At 38.0% G+C, this 20,515-nt stretch overlaps 3 protein-coding genes across 8 annotated transcripts; 1 reads left to right on the forward strand and 2 right to left on the reverse strand.

The window, feature by feature from the left end:
• The first annotated feature begins 1,038 nt into the window (after positions 1–1,038).
• LOC112178908 (bet1-like protein At4g14600) lies at positions 1,039–3,666 on the forward strand. The gene is made up of 4 exons (XM_024317179.2): positions 1,039–1,198; positions 1,358–1,523; positions 2,398–2,454; positions 3,220–3,666. Exons 2-4 carry the CDS (start codon positions 1,410–1,412, stop codon positions 3,376–3,378), a joined length of 330 nt encoding a protein of 109 aa, XP_024172947.1. The 5' UTR covers positions 1,039–1,198; positions 1,358–1,409; the 3' UTR covers positions 3,379–3,666.
• LOC112178907 lies at positions 3,434–5,923 on the reverse strand. The gene is made up of 3 exons (XM_024317178.2): positions 5,247–5,923; positions 4,663–5,107; positions 3,434–4,152 (listed from the first exon to the last, which is right to left on the reverse strand). The coding sequence occupies exons 1-3, from the start codon at positions 5,837–5,839 to the stop codon at positions 3,763–3,765; spliced, it is 1,428 nt and encodes a 475-aa protein (XP_024172946.1). The 5' UTR covers positions 5,840–5,923; the 3' UTR covers positions 3,434–3,762.
• Positions 5,924–16,132: 10,209 nt separating this feature from the next.
• Positions 16,133–20,054, reverse strand: LOC112176795 (serine/threonine-protein kinase PEPKR2). 6 transcript variants are annotated; one of them, XM_024314879.2, is made up of 4 exons: positions 19,856–20,053; positions 18,652–19,411; positions 17,787–18,083; positions 16,133–17,188 (listed from the first exon to the last, which is right to left on the reverse strand). In XM_024314879.2, the coding sequence occupies exons 2-4, from the start codon at positions 19,391–19,393 to the stop codon at positions 16,833–16,835; spliced, it is 1,395 nt and encodes a 464-aa protein (XP_024170647.1). In that variant the 5' UTR covers positions 19,394–19,411; positions 19,856–20,053; the 3' UTR covers positions 16,133–16,832. The 6 variants fall into 6 exon arrangements, with proteins under 6 accessions (XP_024170647.1, XP_024170651.1, XP_024170650.1 ...); XM_024314883.2 differs by having other exon boundaries at positions 16,833–17,188; positions 18,652–19,478; positions 19,856–20,054; XM_024314882.2 differs by having other exon boundaries at positions 16,833–17,188; positions 18,652–19,505; positions 19,856–20,054.
• Between the last annotated feature and the right edge of the window lie 461 nt (positions 20,055–20,515).

Here is a 20,515-nt window from a genome sequence, read left to right on the forward strand (position 1 = left end):
ATCAAAAGGCCAAGATGTCCCGAATATTTTTGGCGACAAAACTCATTCTTCAGCTATACCCGAAGCCATCCCCATTAGGAGAGGACTCACACATACCTCCTTAGAAACCACGTTCTCCCCCGATGGAGTTACATCGCCCATCACATACAAGTCACTACCCAGCTGTCCTTCAGCAGTCTCGTTAATAGTAATCTTCCGAACCACTCTCTTACTACGAACCTTTGGTCCCAACTTATTCTTAGACCCTTTAGGCCTACCCCTCTTAGTCTTCAAGGGTGAGTCTTTCACTTTCCCATTATCATTAGGTAAGCCAAAACCCTCCTCCACGTCCAAGCACATTAACGCCAAAGAATCAGTACGCAGTTTAGCCTTCTTCCCTGGACGAGCTTGCACAAAAACAAAGATGACAAATCTCCTGCGGCAAAATAAACAGCTTGACTTCTTAGTTAGTGACATATATTTCTCCTCTCTTCTCTAGTCTTTTTTTTTCCCCTTCATTTTATTAATTTGGCATTTTGATGCGATCAACATGCTTTTAGTAGAAGTCAGAGTCATAAAACAATTTTAATCTTGTAAACGGCATACTAAATGCTTCATTATATTTTATCAAACGATATTATAATAATAATCTTTGAAATTTTTATTTCGATTAAAATTTTGGTAAATAAAAGATGTAATACTCGAATTTGGACAGATATTGGTATAAAAAAAAATTTGAACTCTTACTGTAAGGTACATATTCTAAAAAAAAGAAAGAAAAAAAATTAAGTCTTTTTTTTTATTTTAAAAAAAAAAAGTTCTCACCTTACGTTTATATATGTCAATGAGAATCAAACATGACTTTTATAATATTAGAATTATAACTTATCTACACGTATTGAATGTCGCCATGTCGGTATACTATAATTTAAACTTGAAGGACAATTTTGAATACCGGCGGAAAAGTAAAGGAGGATATTGAAAATGTACCCAAACTTTAGGGATCAAACTGAAATTTATCTTTCTTACAAAGTCCAATAACAATTCGGTCTCGCTCTTTGCTCAAAATAACAGCCTCTACCCTTTCTTCTCGTCTAAGCTCCCAACTCTACATTTCTCTCGATTCTTCCTCTTCTCTCCGACTCTTACGTCAGCACCGTCACCGTTACCGTTACTGTTACCGTCGCTCGGAGATACCGTATTCTGATCGCCGGCGAAGGTACATAGGATCGGCCCCCTCTTGGGTTCTTGATCAATTAACTTATAGGATGACGATGGCCTTTTGCTTCGATCTATTTTACTTTTGTAGTTTTCATGGCTCAAAAAAAAATTGAAACTTTATGATTGTGATTGTGACTTGTGCTATTGGGTTCTTCAGGTAGTGAAGAAAAGTTTGAATCTTTGATAGGTTTGAGGCTTGAATTTGAAAGATGACGCATAGAAGGGCTAACCCAGATGAAATCCAATTGAGGATTGATCCAATTCACGCCGACGTCGATGAGGAGATCACTGGTCTTCGATCCCAAGTCAGAAGATTGAGAAACGTATGCACTCTGATATATATATATATATATATATATAAAATTTAATTGGGTTATTTAGTTCAATGTGAAAAGTATATTGCTTGATGGTTTAGGATAGGGTTGAAATTACTTTGCTGAAGGATGGAATATGGTACAGGAGCGATGCTTCTCTTCAGGATTTTTGAATCTTGATTATTGAATTGCAGTCCAACAAGTATACTCTTTTTGACCTTGTCGATAAAGATATGTTCTTGCAGTTGGGTTCTGGAGAATGATGTGATCTCTAGATGTTAAATAATGGTTTCATCTTGAAAGATTTTCGCTTGGGGTTTTATTTGGCCGTAACTGGAATGCAGTCTGCCTAGAAGAGGCCCTACGTAAAAGGATATGAATAAGAACTTTTGAATATTACAGATGTTACGACCCTCATCATGAATTTGTTAATGTTTGTAGCATTAATTAGCTACTATATGGTAAATTCATGTTTGCATATTCAATTCCTTTACTGAGTGGCCTCATGCTTAGTATTCCAGAAGTGACAATATGTTGGTAGGGGAGCATTGTCGAAGTATCTATTCCACATGACAAGATGAAAGGTTTCTTTGTACTTACTGAGTCCGGAAATATTTTTTTTTCCCCATTTTGGGGTGTGGGGACTGCATCATATTGTTTGATTGATTATACCTCGGACCCTAATATTTTACGAATTGTAGAACAGCTGTTTGAATTTTCTTTATCATGTCCATCTGCTTTTGTAACTTCACTTTGCCTCAATAAAAGCTTTTATTCCATGCTTAGCTGCCTCGGGCTGATATTGATTGTGCAATTTGATCACAACAATGTCCTACATGGTTTTTAATCTTGATTTCTTTTTGTTTGTTGTGTACTGGTGCAGGTGGCTCAAGAGATTGAGGTTGAAGCCAAATCTCAGAATGCTATGCTCAATCAGCTGGTATGCTTTCAAAGTTCAAACATTATTGCTTATATAATTCATTTTATTAACAACTGAAGGATGGATTACAACTTTTACATTCTGTATTCGACAATTTGACTTTGGAGTTAGGAATGCTAGATGGCAACCTTTTTACCATCATCTAGGATCCTCCATATCTATACTTTGGTTAGAAGAACGAGAGGAAGGATTGTTTCTCAAAAGTAGTAAAATTATATAAAGTAGGATTGATGAATATATTTACAGTTCACAGGAATGTGCAGTGGTATTTTCTGTTGTTAAAACAAGTTGCTCTTCATATAAGAGACTTGCTTGAAATCCAAGAGTTAAAACTTAATATAGTAGATGAATAATATGTTACCACTTCATGCAACTAGAAGGAAATATTAGGAGAGGTAGGATTGTAGGAAACAGAATTAAAGCACCCTATGTCGTCAATGTACGTTTTGCTCAAGCTCCCTTTGGAAGTCAAATAGGTAATACAATTTGAAATGGTTTTTGGTTTGTGTTTTAAAACCTATCCATTTCCTTATCTATTTCCTGATCTGTTGCTCCTCTTATCTCCTCTCTCTCGCAACTCTTTTATTATAAACAAATAGTATACATTACTAGAAGATCACTTAGTTATCGAGTCATGTTGAAGGTAATACTGTACTCCTGGCACTTGTTGAAGGACTCCATATGTTTGCCTTCACATTTTGTGCATGCTTCTCATTGTCTGTGTGTGGAGATGGTGTGACTTTGAATAACCCATATCTTTTGCAGGACATGACAGTGATGAAAGCTCAAGCATGGTTGAAGAATAATGTCAGGAGATTGAACAAGAGCACCATCCAGAGTGGTTCAAACCATGTTGTCCATGTGGTGTGTTTTGCGCTCATTTGTTTCTTTTTGGTGTACTTTTGGTCAAAGATATCCAGATGATGAAAGATGATCTCAAAAGTATTTTCCACCTTCCAAATATCTTTTTGTTCAAGAAGAGATTTCCTGGAATTCCAAATTACTGGTGTCATTGTAAAGCAATCCTCACGCTTCTGTTACTATAACAAGTTGAAATATTGACAATAGCACTTCAGGTTTCTGAAAATATTGTGGTTGAAGCAGTTTTGCTTCCTATCAGGGAAACAATCTTTTGTTTCAGATACTAGACAAATGATCTATGTAACCTAGTCAGCTAGATATGAAATCTTTGCTCTTGCTTTTCCCCTTACACATTTCATTTGTTTTTTTAATTTCTGCATGGAGAAAGAAATGTCATTATTTTCATATGTTGCTATAGATTACAAAGTATGAATGAAGATTAGATAGCTAGCATTGGCAAACATTTGAATATCTCTGTGAACTCTGCATGGCTTGCTGCTTGCTTATCCGAACTTGGTTGAGAACAGTTCTAGCCCACCCTGCAAAGTAGGTTTCGTTGTGACCGACCTTGCCATCTTTATAGAAGTTAAAGCATTCTAGTTGTTGTTTAGGGTCAGGACATTCCTCTTCAGCATTAGGATCCCACCATGCACCTCGGTGCTTCATACCGGATTGATCTGCCATCCAGTGATGAGCATACTGACCGATCCCGGCAAGCTCCAACCATCCTTTAGGGAAGAATTCCATTATGCTACTGTTTCTATCCATGAATAACATGTTTGTTAGCTGAGCTCCATGTGGGGATGCAAGAATATCTGTGTTGGTCATTACCCTAACCTGTTCAAGAAGACCAAAATCAAAAATACAACTACTTGAACGTCAAAGGTGCCACATGCATTCACACATTGATGCAGGGTATTTCATTTTATCTAAATCCACAATGGTTCTAGAATAAACAAGTAAAAGGAAAACAGTCACCTAATTATGCAACAAATTAGGTGACCCTAAGATTATTTTCAGTGAAAAAAAAAAAAAAAAAGAGTTGGTCTTTATTTACTATTTCCCTTGTGTGGCTTTTCATGAATTTGATGTTCTATCTACGGAGGAAATTACTTGCATGATTGGAACAGAAAAGTGAGAAAATTATTGCCAAATGCTACATGTACTTAAACAAAATGCTAGTCTTGAGTCTTAACGAATATGTTTACCAAATGATGTATTATGGTGTTAAACATAAATGAGATCAAGCGAGTCCTGATGATAAACAAATCTAGTAATTGTAGCAGTATGTCCCAAGCCTAATACTAAAACTCTGCCTCTTCAGATGTAATAGAGAAGAGGGCAAACCTGATCACAAAAACTTTGGTCTTCAGACTGAACAACCTCTAACAAGCACCCATCCACCAATGCACACTCCCTTGCAAATATAGTAATCACAGCCGTTGGATCCTTGAATGATCTTGAACCTCTCCTCATTAGCAAAGTTAGCCTTATAATTGGCTCCCCACTCACACCAACCTCTTTCCCTCTGCCTGAAGGATTTATGCCACAAAACACTCTTGCTCTACATCTCAATAAGTCAGACACTTGACGCTTCTTCTCTTTGCCCATTTTCCCAACATTATGTCTCATCACAACAGCCTTCTCAAAACAATAAGGCCCTTCTCCTTTTCCCATTTCTTCAATCAGCACTTTCCCTAAGTTTGCTTCCATTAGGTTCTGAAGCCACAACCCCATTTTGTCTCTCAGCTCTCCCCAATGGAACAACACCCATCTCGTTGGCTTCAAACACCTGTAACAAGATGTCAATGTTAACGGAAATAACGAAGATTAACATCGAAGGTCTGAAAGTACACAAACATTGAGAAAAATGTACCAAAAGAAAACATCAGAAAAAATTCGAAGATATCATCAAAATTTTGGATCATGACCTGTTCTTCATGGACCAACCCACAAAAGGGACCATTGCAGAGAGTCCATGCCACAAGTTTACATAATCATAGTATGTGTCAGACACAAAGGTGAGGCCCTTCAAGACTGTGGTGGAGTTTGGTAGACTTTGAGGCCATGCCAAGGCATATGAGTTCTTGGTGCCATCTTTTTGGTCATGACCTTTGATGCATAGAAGTCTTCCCTTTGACGCTTGTGAAGGGAAATAGAGGAATTGGGATTCATTTTCCTCGCATGTGTCGTTGAAAGAGCTCATAAACCAAGTGTTGCCCTCCATTGCAGTTTTAGTGAACCTCAGGTCTTTGAGAGGAAGGAAAGTAACCGAGTCTCGCAGCTTCGAGTTAAGATCATCACGAGCATCATTGTTGTTGGCACCAAGTTCACTTCTCCATTTCTGGAAATCCCATGAAGCAGAAGAGATGGAGAGTGAAGAAAAGCCATGAAATAGGATGAGAATGAGAGACAGCAAAAAGAGGCCTATGAGGAGTAGGGTTATTGAGGGGCTCAAGCTCTTCGGTTTGTGGAGTGGTCTGGCACTGCTTTTCACTCCCATGATTTGTTCAGGGTCAAGCATGGTTCGCTTGGAGGTTTGTATATGTCAAATAGGGAATTGATCGACCTCGAGATTGAGATCTAGGGGCACCTTTCAGAAAACCATAAATCATTGTGATTATAATAGTTGGGTCAATGGCTGAGATGCATGTTATAACATGTTGAATATTAATAGATGATGAATAAGATTTGTCTGTTTATGTTTTGGTCCTATCATGACTATCAGTGGCGGAGCCAGGAATTTAGGTTTACTGAGGCACAAAAAAATAATAATATAAAAATATACAAAATTTTTAAATATAATTTCTATCAATTATAATGGTAATTGTGCTAAACCAGATTTCATATTCTGAAATCGTTGCATAATAGTCTCATCATCTATACTAATAAAACTTTTTTTTTTCAATATATGAAATCAAGCAATCATTCATAAACTTGTCACCCATTCGACTGTGTAAACGAGTGAAGACGCGTTATATTGAGAATCATTACTTGACGATACACACACACATGTTATTGATATAATAAAATATTTTTTAAATCGTATCTGTATTAGACTTGAAAATCCGTAAGTAATATGGAAATAGGAATCATTATATATAACCAATTCTATTATTAATTAAAAAAAAAAAAATTGGGAAAGAAAAATATTATATAATATATACAGTGATCAATTATCAAGATTGGGAGGCTGTACACATCTCAAATTATCTCACAAAAAAAGGAGCACGTGAGTCCATCATCATTAGCCAAAGTTAAAAATTAATTTAAAAATATATAACAAAATCATATTGTAATATAATATTAATATATATATATATATATATATTATTTTTCATAAAAAAGTTGAGTGGGGCACGGGACACACTGGGCCCCAGCCTCCCTCCGCCCCTGATGACTATATTGCCATTCTCTTTGGCCAATTGGCTGGATTCATGACTATATTGCCATTCTCTTCTTCAAGAAGTATGCAATTATTAGAGGAATTCATCTTGACGAGTAATGCTAGGTGAATCACTTTTTTAGAGCCACTGCAATGTTCGTGCAACCAAATTAGGCTGGTAATTCTTCTATGGAGACAAAGATGAAGCCGAATGAGCACTACTTCTTGGAGCAAACAAAGTCACCTAATGGCTTCGTTCAAGATAGTTATGAATCATTGAATGATATAATGAGCATGCTAATGAAACTGGGAACAAAATGAGAATGTCTTACCGGACGCAGAATTTGGATTTGATGCGTGCTCCCTTGGCTCATGTATGTGAGACATTGCTGTTAGTTTTTGAGAAGAGAATGGCATCAACAGCAATTTAGCCTCTATTACGAGGAATATCATTGTGTAATTTCATCGCTCGCATAATTTTTATAGCAAACCACATTTACTAAATTCGTGTTCCCTTAGCAACTTCTTCTGTCCTTGCAATTGCAAACAGGAAAACTGTATCTTCTCAATTCAAAAATAGGCTGGAATTTGGGAAAATTTATAAGCAGCTTAAATTAAAAGTAACGGACAGTCGTAATTGCTAAAACTAAAACTAAATGTTTTTTTTTTTAATTTCAAGCTAGTACTGCTAAAAACCAGTTTAAAAATCAATTTATCAAACACTCAATTGCTTTACTTGACAGCCACTTATTTTCATATCACAACATAAGCCAGCTTATCCTATAAGCACGTACAGTCGCACCAAAGCGGCCCTTACACTAGTCTTCTTGATGCATGTGTTCTAGTGCATGTAATATGAGCAATGTCCATTGTTGGTACAGCGGATTGATTTAGTAGTTTTTAATATGCCAAACAAGGATGATATAAATTTTCTTATTGGATCCTCGACCTTAATGGAAGAGAATTCTAGAACTATTGGGGAATAGTCTCTGATCTCTATTTTTTTTTTTTAAATCTGAGATGATGTGGGGATGGTGTTGTAATCCCCATTTCCAAACCCTTCCCAACAATATTTGTTAATTAAAAATATATATATATATATATATTGTGTATGTATTTTTTGTGTGTGGTTTACCTCTTTCTATTATGATTATTTTTTATTTTTTTACGATTGAGATGACAAACAAAAATCATTTTAGTTTGTATAAAAAATATCTTTAACAAAAAAATTGATTAATTGAATTTTTATTGGAGATTGGGACGGTTTGCATACCTAAATTTTAATGAGACTGGGGAATCTCCGATAATTTTTATTGACCATTGAGGAGGGCATGAAACAAATAATGAACATGGTGATGATATTGTGATCCTCATCTCCAACCGGCCTCATTTGTCATTCTTAGTGTCCAAGTAGTTAATTTTCGGGTTACATCTATTTGCTATTTGATGTTTAAAGATAAATAGAGGAAGTGAATGCAAATCTTAATCAATGCCTTTGGGGCTAACCTAAATAGTGAGTAGGTACAAATAAAACCTACATGTCTAATTGAACTATGAGCTACATGTCTTTTTACTTTCGTTTGGGCCATGGCGGCCAATGCTGCTAAGATCATAGAAGTAGTGTTGTTCAGACATGCACCTAAGGAGAAAGTCTTTGCAATCGAAGTGAGGATTAGTACGAAAGGGCATAGCCCTAACTGGAAAAGGAGTCTTGGTCTGTAAAATCAGCATAGGGCTGAACATGCCTAAGTCCAGCACTATTTTTTGGGCTATGGGTTGGCTTAGCCCAACCCATTTTACATAGGACGTGGCTTGGGCTATGCTTTCAAAGCCAAAGCCGGCCTAGCAACCCATATTAGTAAAATATAGGGCCAGTCCTGACCAACCCCAAAAGAAATTATTTGAGGGATCTTAACCAAATACCCAAATTTAGCCCAACATGAACCCACTCACCCCACTAAAAGATCTATGTGCCCATTCACCCCATTTAAAGATAAAAAGACACTTTTGGGCTCCCAAAATTTAAAAATTACAGACCTCTCTTTATCTCTCTCTCCAACTGACTTCTTCTTCACCGTTTCTTCGCTATCAAACCAAATTTAAACAGGAAAATATCTATTTATCCAAATTTAAACAGGAATGCTCAATCGTATCTTATGGCAAGGCCTCTGACTCTGAAACCAACAAATGTTGCTGACCTGCGTAGGCATTTTAGTCGCATTTGGGTGCTAAATAAAGGCTTTAGCGTCCAGCAGAAAGCTTCAAATTTTTTTTTTTTCTTCTCCTTTGATCGTAGGGGAGATAGGAACAAGGTATTAATGGGTGGACTGTGGAGTTTCAATCAAGCTTTGGTTGTTATTCAGCCTTATGATGGAGTGGTACCTCTGCAATCTGTATAGATGGATGATCTTTTCTTTTGGGTTTAGATCACCAATATGCCACTAGCATATGAGCAGAGGAAAACTATTGCCAACGTTGCCTCTGTTGCAGGTAAATTTCTTCATTTGGATCAAAAGCTATTTGATGCAACGCGTGATATTAGGGTTACGGTTTCTCATGCAATTTCAAAACCTTTTTTCATGCAAAAAAACCCTAAGGTTTGCCACAGGGGTTGAGCAAGAGGTTCACTTCATCTTTGAGAATCTGGTGGGCAAATGCAATACTTGCCATTGTGTGTATCATAAGGGTGATGCATGTAAGGCTGAAGATACCACGCCAACAAGCATGGCTGCTCCTGTGCCGGCAGCAAGAAAACTGGAACTTGATGGTCCTTTTTTAGGGTTTCAAGTAAATCAATTCAAGGATGGACTGTTTCACTTCCAAGGTCTTAATACCCCCATTCTTCTGCTTGTGGGAAGGTCTCTTTTTGGAGGGGCTGAGACAAGTAAGGTACGCAAGCCCATTGTTACTTGTAATGTAGAGAAAAAACAAGTTAATGAGGATAATGATTTGGCTTTGGTACTCGTGGACACTGACCAGTCTGCAAAGAGGGATCATCCCTTTCTATCTCCAAAGAAGTTGCAATTTTTGATGTCCGATTTAGTGGAGGGTAAAACTAGCCCTATTGCTCCCTTAAAGAAGGTGAAGCTGCCTGAATTCCCTACAAAGTTTAATGCAAAATCTCTTGGATTAGTGGAGACACCAGGTGGTTTGCTAGTGCCTGTGGAGGTTATGATGCCTAAACCGGTAAAAGTAGAGCTTCCTGGAGGCAAGAAGAAGAGAGGTAGGCCATTGGGAGCCAAGAACAAAAATCCTCCCAAAGCAAAAAAGATTCCTGTTGAAGATGTCATGAGTGTTATGTATTCGGGTAAGCCTCCAAGCCCTAGTCTAAAGGGCAAGGAGAAGATATAGGGTTTTTCATTATGTTTAGCCTTAAACTATGAAGATGTCTTGCATAGTTATAGGCTCGCTTTAATAAGTGAGCGATAAGTTCTAATATAGTAGGTCTATCCTATGTACCACTGTGGCCATCGGTATGTGTCAGCGGATGGGTATATAATGGCCTTCTTGGCATGAGTTTTTATCAATGAAATTTCATTAGTTAAAAAAAAATCCCTAAAATTAGGTAAATAAAACTTTGATTGAAGAAGAAGAAAATGAGATTACATCAATTCAAAACCTTTATTAGGGGGCAATAAAATTTTACAGAGTTTTATTATTATTATTATTTTTTTGGGGGGGGGACTAATCTCCTTAAAATAAAACAAATCAAACTTTGATTGAGAAATAAGATTAGAAGGTTACATCATCAATTCAAAACCTTTTATTGAAGGGCAACAAAAGTTTATTTGGGGGGAGGGGGGACTAATCTAATTAAAATTAAACAAATTAAGCTTTGATTGAGGAAGAAGATTAGGAGATTACATCAAAATCAAAACCTTTTATTGCCTTTTATTAGGAAAAATAATAATTTATTTGGGATCAATAAAAGTTTATTGGGGGATAATAAAACCCAACAATTATCTCCAAAGGCCAGAACCCAAATAATTAAACAAAATATACAAGGCAAGAAAATAGAGGTTTTTATTGGGATACTTTCATCATGGTAGTGAGAGCTCTGCCACTCGTAAACCCTAGTCGCCCTGGCTTGGGTATCCAGCGATGCTATGAGGCGTCGAACTCATCACCAGTCGGGATCAACTTAGCTAGAATTCAACGTCGAAACCTCTTGACAACTTTCTTTTGGGTTTTTAGCCTCTGATTTTCTTCAGTGTTCGAAGATGTTCTTGCTGATTCTGAAAATATGGATCGTAGATTTGGTTGGTGGATCCGACCAAGGGATTGGAAGAGGACTACTAGCGGTCATCTGCGATTGGGTCTTCTTCTGTTGATAACGAAGGTGGTGTGCAGTGGTGTCGATTTAATTGGGGTCATTATGAATCCAACTTGGGCTATTTTACCTCTACTGAAGGTGGTATTGAGTGATGCGAGCTTTACCGTGATGTTGGTGCCTCACGTTGCGATGCATGTAGCATGCTGGTTATGGTTGAACAGAAGAGCAGTGATTCGCAGCGGCGATGCCAGGAATCAAATGATTTGGCTCCGGGTGTCCAAATGGACCAAATCAATATGGTTGGCTGTGTGTTTGGGTTGTGTTTTTGGACCCAAGTTCAAACCGATTACGGGTGACTTCGATGGCAAAGGCTCTCTCATTGTGGTGGCTGTTTGATTGAACAAAGTTAGTATCCCAGATGACGGTGCCATCATTATGGTGGTGTCCAGCAGGGCTGCTAGAGTTGGCCCTTAATAGGCTTATTAGGCTTCTATCCTGGTTTAGAGCCCTACTAGTCTTTGGCTTTAGTTTGTTGGGGTCTAGAATGTCTAGTGGATTAACTTTGTCTTGGTGGCAGTTAGGTCTTGTCCTTGATGGGCTTCTTGGGCCATTGGTTGGGCTTGGAGCATTGAAGATAGATTTTAGGCCTGGCTTGCTTGGGTCTAGAATAACTACTGGGTTTTTATACCTACCATTTAGTTAGTTTTTCTATTTAAACTAGTCTATTACTATGCGTACTGGTTCATAGTTAAATAAGCTTGCTTTGAATAAGTGAGCATGACATGTCAAATGAAATTAATGAATGGTCCTATCCTATGTATCACTGTGGTGTGTTCATCACAACTTCTTGTCTGTCTGTAGATGGTAGCAGAAGAATATGTAATGGTCATTATGGCTTTCCCCTGTACTAATGAAAATCTCTATGATGCTTTACTCAAAAAAAAAAAAAAAAAGGCCAAAACCCAAAAAATTCAAAAGAAAACAAAAGAGGTAAAAAAATGAAAATGTGCAAATTTAATCACGTGAATCCATGTGCTCTCCAATTTAATCAATCATGTCCAATAATTCATTTTTTTGTCAAGTATTTTGTAAATTGAAAATGTGGTTCTAATGGGCTCCCTTATATGATGATGGTTCACTAATGTGGCATCAAAATTATATCATATGTGACTACAATTTCAAAATACATCACACAATAGCTGGCAGAAAAGCCAAGAGTTAGACAAGATTGATTGAAATTGGTAAGTACAGGGACACGCATGATGAAATTAAAAGTGCAGGGGCACAAATGATTTAGGGTATAAAAATCAGGGAGGTAAAATGAAATTTGCCCAATAAAAAATGAAGAAACCTAGTCCACCAAAAGCCGTATGATCAGAATTGATCTCTGTGACAAAAAATTCATCGCAAAAAAAAAATGAAAAAAAGAACAAAAATTCAAAAGAATAAATCCAAAGCTATGATACAACAATGGATCTCATCTAAGCAACCTTTTTATTTTTATTTTTATTTTTTTAATATTTTTTTAAAGTAAAGCTATGATACAATAATGGATCTCATCCAAGGGTCCTAAGTCACGCAAGAATATGGTTCCTAAAGCGCCTAAGGGCATTAGGCAGGAGGATGTGGCCACAATGCTAATGGCGAATGACTCTTAATTTGGAATTTGTTGGAGGTGTTGAAGCTGAGAAGATGGAAGACTTTGCTGAGGAAGGTGGTAATTTGCTTTTGGCAGATGCACCCTCCTCAACAGATGCTTGAAGAACTTGACGCCAAGAGCGTCCTCTTCATCTGTGCCTTTTTTATTTTCCATGGATGAACAAGGACTTTTTTGGATGTGCTTCATTGTTTTTAAAAAGGTTGAATCATTTAGGTAATGATTTTTTTGTCAGCCCCACATGGGTAAATCATTATATATGATTCTGCTGATCAATAAAAGAGTTGTCAGTTTCTTCAAAAAAAAAAAAAAACTTTTTTTTCTCAACTCAATCTATGTAAATATATATAACAAAGTTCCATCACACAAAAGAGAAAGAAAAAACGGAAAAAAAAGAGCTAATTTAATCTTGTATTCCATTCTAACTGTGAATGTTGGTGTACCACCTTTATGTTTTTGATATTTGGAGAAGGAATGACGATTTTGGAGCCAAAGAAATATCGAAGAAACTTGCTTCTTCATCCATTGTGCAAACTATGAGCGCTGCGGTGTCATCACACATTTTGTTTGCATGCACCAGGACTCTTCTTAACTCGCTGCCAATGCCTTACAACAATATTGGTTTTTGGATTACTCCATTGATCCCAATCTGCATGCATCTATCCTAAACATCTTCATCTGCACTGGCAATTACGACGATGATCAATGGCTAAGTGCAGCTTTGAAATTTCTAATCCTCATTGCAACTTCAAAACAGTCTAACTCCATCATTTGGAGATCTAGAAAAACGAGTTGGACAGAAGCAACCCTTCCACCTCCACCTCTGGCAACATTGCAGCTCTCTCACTCACCAGCGCCAAACTCGTCACCACCTCATCCCCGGCGGTGATCGTCTTTGGCGACAACTCGATCCAAAATTCTTCACATCGTTGCTAATGCCACGAAGGATGATGTCAAGCACCATGTAGATCTCCGCTTCTACTCGATCTAAAATTCTTCACATCATTATCACCACTGCTTGCCGCGGCGTCGTCGGAGCTCTGGTCCATGAACTCGTAGTGGCTCAAAGCCTCGGCGACAACAAATCGAGGCTTCAAGGTCGAGATTGGGATGAGAGAGTGAGGAGCTCGTGGCAATGTTCCGTTTGACTGTTGCTACTGTTTAAATTTGGGTATTGACCAAATGCTCAAATTTGGCCCAACAAGAACCCACTTCCCCCTTAAAAAGATTTGTGTGTCTACTCACCCTATATAAAGATAAAAACACACTTTTGGGATCCCAAAATTTACAAATTACATACCTCTCTCTCCTTCTCTCTCTCTCTCTCTCTCTCTCTCTCTCTCTCTCTCTCTCTCTCTCTCTCTCTCTCTCTCTCTCTCTCTCTCTCTCTCTCTCTCTCTCTCTCTCTCTCTCTCTCTCTCTCTCTCTCTCCCACTTCTTCTTCACCTTTTCTTCACTCTCGAACCAAATTAAGACAAGCAAGAGTCACATGGAACATTGCCACAAGCTCCTCACTCTCCCGTCCCCAATCTAGACCTTAAAGCCCTAATTAGCTGTTGTCGCCGAGGCATTGAGCAACTGCGAATTCAAGGACTAGAGCTCCAACGACGCTGCGGCAGGCAGTGGCGATAACGATGTGAAGAATTCTAGATTGAGTTGAAGCGGAGATCTACATGGCGCTCGACATCATCCTTCGTGGCATCAACAACGATGTGAAGAATTTTGGATCGAGCTGCCACTGAAGACGATCAGAGCTCCTAAAATGTTTATAGCTAATGGAAGACCGCCAGCATAGATGTATTAATTGGGAATTTTGCACATGATTTCTGTTTTCCTTGAAGGCATTCCAAGTCAAGAGGTTATGAGCGTCATCATTATCTAATGACTTGATGAGCAATTAGCGAACACTTATCTCTTGTAGTTATGATAATTCTACTGCCACGACCAAACCAATCCAATCCTCCAGCTAATTTGTCCAATAGGTTCAATTCATTCACATCATCAAGAACTAAGAGAACCATTTTACTACCTTTTTTTTATCACCTGGATTCCTCTATCAACATTGGTCATCTCCATTTTCCGGCCTCCTAAAATCTCATTAAGAAGATTGTTTTGTAGTTGAACTAGGCCTCCATGGGGTACTGAAGCTGCTCTAACATTTGCCAAGAAACACCAACCTTCAAACTTATGGGCAATTGAGTTGCATACCTTGCAATTGTTGTTTTCCCTAGCCCACCAATATCCCATATAACAACCATGCAAACATCACTTCCGCCGACATCTAAAATGCCAACCATATCTTGTACACGAGACTCTATTCCAACAGGATATTTTGCCACATTTAAATAGTTGCGGTTTGATACTCGTTATGAAATCTCTTCAGCGATCTCACTAATGAACTTAGCTTCATGCCTGCCAATTTAAATGCAAACAATATTTTATCAGATGCAACTTTGCAATGGTAACTTGGACCCAAAATTAAAGAAAACCATGTATAAGGGTTGCACTCATGTTTAGCAAGTGGGCTGTGAAGTTGTTTCGTGTGTCCACACCTCTAAAACTCAAAAAGACATCATATAGACATGAAGGGGTGGACTAGCTTCCTCGAGGCCTTTTCTTGTTGAGTAATTATGGAATCCGAATGGATTTTTCTTCTCTTTGGTAATGGCAAATCCACATTGTTGGGCCGATGCAACAAGAGTTGGGAGTTTCAATGATCATGTATACAAACTTTCGATGCCTCTTGTAATTTTCTGGCAGCTTCATTGAAACCCATAATTGACCAAGCTCGGAATGTGCCAAAGTGACCGACTTAAAGAAATGATCGTCAAAAATTGATGTAATATAATATGGTAATGATACTGTAAAGGAAACTTTCTTTGACACGGATTTGAATATTTTAGCATTATTATTATTATTATTATTATTATTATTATTATTATTATTGTTTTGGACTTTGGGTAGTGATTTTTTTAGTGGTCATCAGTTTGAATCCGACCGAAGGATTTTACCAAAAACTTGACCACCTTCCAGGACTATCGATGGCTGAGTAGCCAATCAGTTTGAGAGACAAGGTGGGATTGCCTTTTTTATAAACATCCATAAGAAGACTATTTGTGAATCGTCAAGGCATGTTCCATTGGAAAATTTTCAATGGGTGATCTTGATCTGTAGCGAAAGTTGTGTAATCATAGGTAAACCGTTTTTTCAATGGGTGTCCTCGGTTTACATCTTTGTAAACCGTTTTTTACTTTCTGAAATGATCACAGATGTAAACCATTTTTTCCTTTTTGAAATGATCTCTAGGCCACAGCCCAAGAGACATGAAATTTCCAATTTCCAGAATTACTATAAAAGATGCAGGAAATATTGATTATAATTTTCATAGCTGCTGGGTTTCACTTGCATATCATTTTGAGGGTTTGCTGCACATTAGAAATCACATATTACACTGTCGGGGAGAATACAATCAGGATTAAATTGAAACCCTACAACCTTATAATACAACACAGGAAGAGGGTTACAGGAATTCTTATTGAATTGGATGCAGCTGAGGAGGACCCTTATCTTCCCAAGTACAAAGTCATACAATAATGGTTCAGCTAACGGCAGAAACCTGAAAATGGTCCTCAAATACCCAAACTGGAAACAGCTAGCTACAAGAGGAACTATATTGTTAAATCACAATCATCCAACTCCAAACATCCTTCGAAAAGAGACAAAGATAATCAAAACTAAAACTTCATAATCAGGCTGATATACAAGGGGCATTTGACTGTAACTGAGTACTACAGGAGAGATATAATCTGCAAGATGGAAAGGGAATGGAAGATTATTTGCTTCAAGCACTCCACACCTCTTTAATAACCCGAGATTATGAACTATATCACCTATGATACAATGTCGAGAAAGCACATCATGATACACGGCAACATTCTATTTACACAATCTGTACAAGGATTCTTAATTTGTCAGGTTAAAACCATTATTTGATTAAAATAAGCATATATGAAAGAGAAAGAAGAGTAGCAGCGAGATTTCACAGGCAATACCAATATTAAACCCAAATTTACCATCTTCCTCCGCTTAATGTCACTTGATATCTTTGCCCACTGAAGATCATTACCAGGGCAGGTTATTGAATCCCCCGGCTTAAAAACAGTAGAGCTAACGATACTGGATGGTGTCAGTTGTCAGCAGGATCAAAATGCTTTACAGAGGTTAGCTTTCATGTTAGATGAACACTGCTGCTCAATTGGACCTGTGGGACTACACAGCCTGGTCCTTTTTGGCTCAGAAATTCTCACGTGTGAAACGGCAGTGGCAAGTGCATCTACTAAACCACAATCATCTTGATCATCTGACTTGCAACTACCAGAAGATGAAGGGCCGCTTAGAGTTTCACTGAGAGAACCATCTTCTGTTTTGTTCAGTACTGCCTTTAGTCTGGGTGCAATGGCAAGTTGGTGGCAAGGCGCTCCTGCTTGATTCTTCAATCTCGATTTAATGGGTAGTGCCTTCAACGTTCGCTCAGTATAAAATAATATCCATGGATGCCCTGTGAAACACCAAAACATGTCAATGTTTGACATGTTTTGTTCGGAACTATATATGAATTGCAAAACAAACAAAAAATCATAATTTGACGTCTTCTTGGAGATAAAATAAAATAAAATATTAAAATTTAAAAAAAAAATTAAAAAGGCAAACAGTAGAAGTGCAAGCACACACTTGAGACACTACTGAGAAAAAATGCAAAAGAATCTTGGTAATCAGGCATGGATTAGAAGTCTGGCTAGGGGGTCATGCATTCAAAATTCTGAAAGTATTACACTGCTTGGATCAGCAATAAGTGAATGTGAAAAATGGTAATAAAAAAAAAAACATCTTTACCCATTTTAACAACATATTAGTTGACGCACACATGCACCGTAATAGAAGAAAATGCTTCTCAGACTATTGTAGAAAGAGTCAAATAAGTAGGCTAATCCATTTAACAAGAAACAGATCTCAAATTAGCCCTTACCCCAGAACAAATGAGTTGTGCATTTTTAAAAGTAAAAATATGTGTGTGTGTTACAGAAAAGATGGAATATGTGTAATAAAGAGTTGAATATAGCTAACACTTCCCAAATTCAACAGAACGATAAACTTACTAAGTACTTCATCTGCTGTTATCCGTACTGAAACATCCCTTGTCAGCATTCTACCAAGAAGATCTCGCGCAGGTTTAGAAATTGACTCCCATATCCCTGTATGGAAATCAAGCTTCTCAGTCTTGACCGACTCAAAAACCGCTTCTATGGAGTCTCCTTGAAATGGAAGATAACCAACCAAGAGCGCATGTAGGAGGACACCAGCACTCCAGATATCCACCTTCTCAGAGTACTTCCCCACTAAAACTTCTGGTGCAACATAAGCTGGACTTCCAGCCAAACCAGTCAAATTTTGACCTGCAGTAAGCAGAGGAAAGGTTTAACTACAGAATTAATCCACATATAAACAGCTGAAAAAAATTACTATTAACAATCGCAAAAAATATGCAAAGAGCTTAAAAATGAGTTCCAATCAAATGCAATCATGCATGCAACTACTTTGACATAATAATCATGGAAAAAGAAAAAGAAAAAGAAAAACAAAAACTAGTGTGGCAACCTAGCCTCTCCACTGATTACTTATCATAACAGAATCAAATCACATAAAATTCTAAGGAGAAAAGTAACATGTACACTGCTGTAAGCTCTAAAAAAAGTTTCAACACTCCTAAATGAAAAGCGAGCAACTACTAAAATGTCCAGATAACACAGAATGCAGATTCAACAGAAATCATAAATCAAACTAGGTACTATATAAGCATGTGCACGGTAGTTTTTTTATTCTATAAGCATGCATAGTTTAATTAAAAAAACCAAACACTATAAACATGCATAAAAACTCAAGTGGTCAACAGTTAGACATGCAAAAGAAATTGTATCTTGAAAATGAAGACAAAATGCTACAAACAAGGGATATGGTGTTCACCGTAGGATATTCTCATGGCCAGTCCAAAATCTGCAAGCTTTATCTTTCCTGCTTTAGTAAGAAGAATATTCTCAGGCTTTATGTCTCTGTGCACAACCCCCATATCATGACAATACTTGATAACTAGCATCACTTCCTTGAATATATTAGCAGCCCGCTGCTCTGAATACTGACCCTCCTGAAGCATCTGATCAATCAAGCGCCCACCTGAGCACAACTCCATCACAAGATGAAAACATTCCGACTCCTCATACACAGCCTGTAATGTCACAACCCCAGGATGACCAGACAAATGCTGCATTATCTCCACCTCCCTATGAACCGTCTCTTCCCCTTTCTTCAGAGTCTTGCAAGCAAACTCTGCCCCACTCCCCCGGGACTGACACAACCAAACTGAACCAAACTTTCCACGTCCAATTGTAGCACCCTTGCTATAATCTTCCTCAATCTTATTCTTCCTACCCATTTGGGTAGCAACATCTATACACCCTATCTTCCTCTTGATGCCTCTTCCTGGTGTGACCAAAGACGAAGTCCCACACGGCGGAGCGGTGGCAATGCCTGCAAGCCTACTTTTATACGATCCCGCAGATTCATTACCCGCATCATCTTCTTTACACCGCTTCTTCAACCTTGAATAATCCTCTAGCGGCAACGACCGTGAATTGCACGACTTTGATGTCAGAGCCTCCGGTGGATCTGGGGATGTGTCATCCACACCTCCTTTCCTCTTCTTCCTCATCAATTCAGACTACCACTACTTCCACCCACAAGCACACACAGTCAGTAAATCGACGTTGCAAACCACACTTCTGGGTTTTGTCCTCCTATAATCAAAAGTATTCCATTTTTTTTTTTTCCTCAAAACAAAAACACAAATTAACAAAATTCAGTCTAACCCGCTAAATTAACTTCGTAAAAGGAAACAAATTCCAGCACCAAACAATTTCTACTACCTAACATTCAAACCTAAACCCAGAAACAAACACAAAACTTTGATCCACCAAACTGCACCAACTACATTACACCCAATAAAACCCAGAAACAAAAAATCCCTCTGCCCTAAACACAAACCCAAATTCCTCTAGTTTAAAGAATCACATCACATAAATCAAAACCCAGAATCAAAAACCCAAAGAGCTAAAACAAAAGCAATAAACTTTTACCAAAACAGGAACAAAAAAGCATGAAGCTTTGAACTCACCCAATATCCCTCACATCTCAGAGTCCCCGAATCGGAGAGTTCCGGCGGCGCCGACTGAGATTCAGAGGTGCTTGATCGAACCCAGAAACCCTAGAAATCGCCGATTTTGGGGAAGAGAGTTAATTTTTTGTTTTTTGGGTCCGGTAAGTCTGATGTGAAGAAAGGTTTGGGGTTTTAGTCTCTTTTTTTGCGCCATTTTTACTGAGCGACGTGTCCAATTTATATACGTCGGTTCCCGGGAATCCGAGCCTGACCCGAACAGGGGTGTGAGGGGGAGATGATCGGGTACGTGAGGGACTAGCGTTTATTATGGTCGAGTTGGCCCGAGTTTGACGACATGTGGATTTGTGTTTTTGCTTTGGAAAAAGACTGTCAGAGGGGAAGCTTTTGACGCATGTGATGTGATGTGATGTGATGTGTCGTTTTGAGACATTGGGTGGCAGTGGCACGTTTAGACTTTAGCTCTAGATATTTGGGTATATGTCGTCCGTACGGATTGCCCAATAAAACTAGAAACACGTTTACTTCAAATTTTTTTTTTATTGCATTATTATCGGTCGAAAGACACTCGTCTAGTAGTCTACAAATATTTAAAGACAGAAAGTTGTGTAATACCCTACATATATTATCAAGATGTTTAAAATTTTGTTCAATGATCTA

The sequence above is a fragment of the Rosa chinensis genome, chromosome 7 (assembly GCF_002994745.2).
Source record: "Rosa chinensis cultivar Old Blush chromosome 7, RchiOBHm-V2, whole genome shotgun sequence".
Classification (NCBI taxonomy): domain Eukaryota; kingdom Viridiplantae; phylum Streptophyta; class Magnoliopsida; order Rosales; family Rosaceae; genus Rosa; species Rosa chinensis.

Excerpts from the sequence above, each read along its gene's own strand:
- LOC112178908 (XM_024317179.2), top strand. The coding sequence starts at position 1,410 with ATGACGCATAGAAGGGCTAACCCAGATGAAATCCAATTGAGGATTGAT. Across the intron at positions 1,524-2,397 it reads AAGTCAGAAGATTGAGAAAC|GTGGCTCAAGAGATTGAGGT; the intron begins GTATGCACTCTG and ends GTACTGGTGCAG. Across the intron at positions 2,455-3,219 it reads ATGCTATGCTCAATCAGCTG|GACATGACAGTGATGAAAGC; the intron begins GTATGCTTTCAA and ends TATCTTTTGCAG.
- LOC112178907 (XM_024317178.2), bottom strand. The coding sequence starts at position 5,839 with ATGCTTGACCCTGAACAAATCATGGGAGTGAAAAGCAGTGCCAGACCA. Across the intron at positions 5,108-5,246 it reads GGTTGGTCCATGAAGAACAG|GTGTTTGAAGCCAACGAGAT; the intron begins GTCATGATCCAA and ends ATCTTGTTACAG. Across the intron at positions 4,153-4,662 it reads ACCAAAGTTTTTGTGATCAG|GTTAGGGTAATGACCAACAC; the intron begins GTTTGCCCTCTT and ends CTTCTTGAACAG.
- LOC112176795 (XM_024314879.2), bottom strand. The coding sequence starts at position 19,393 with ATGAGGAAGAAGAGGAAAGGAGGTGTGGATGACACATCCCCAGATCCA. Across the intron at positions 18,084-18,651 it reads GGCCATGAGAATATCCTACG|GTCAAAATTTGACTGGTTTG; the intron begins GTGAACACCATA and ends TGCTTACTGCAG. Across the intron at positions 17,189-17,786 it reads AACAGCAGATGAAGTACTTA|GGCATCCATGGATATTATTT; the intron begins GTAAGTTTATCG and ends GGTGTTTCACAG.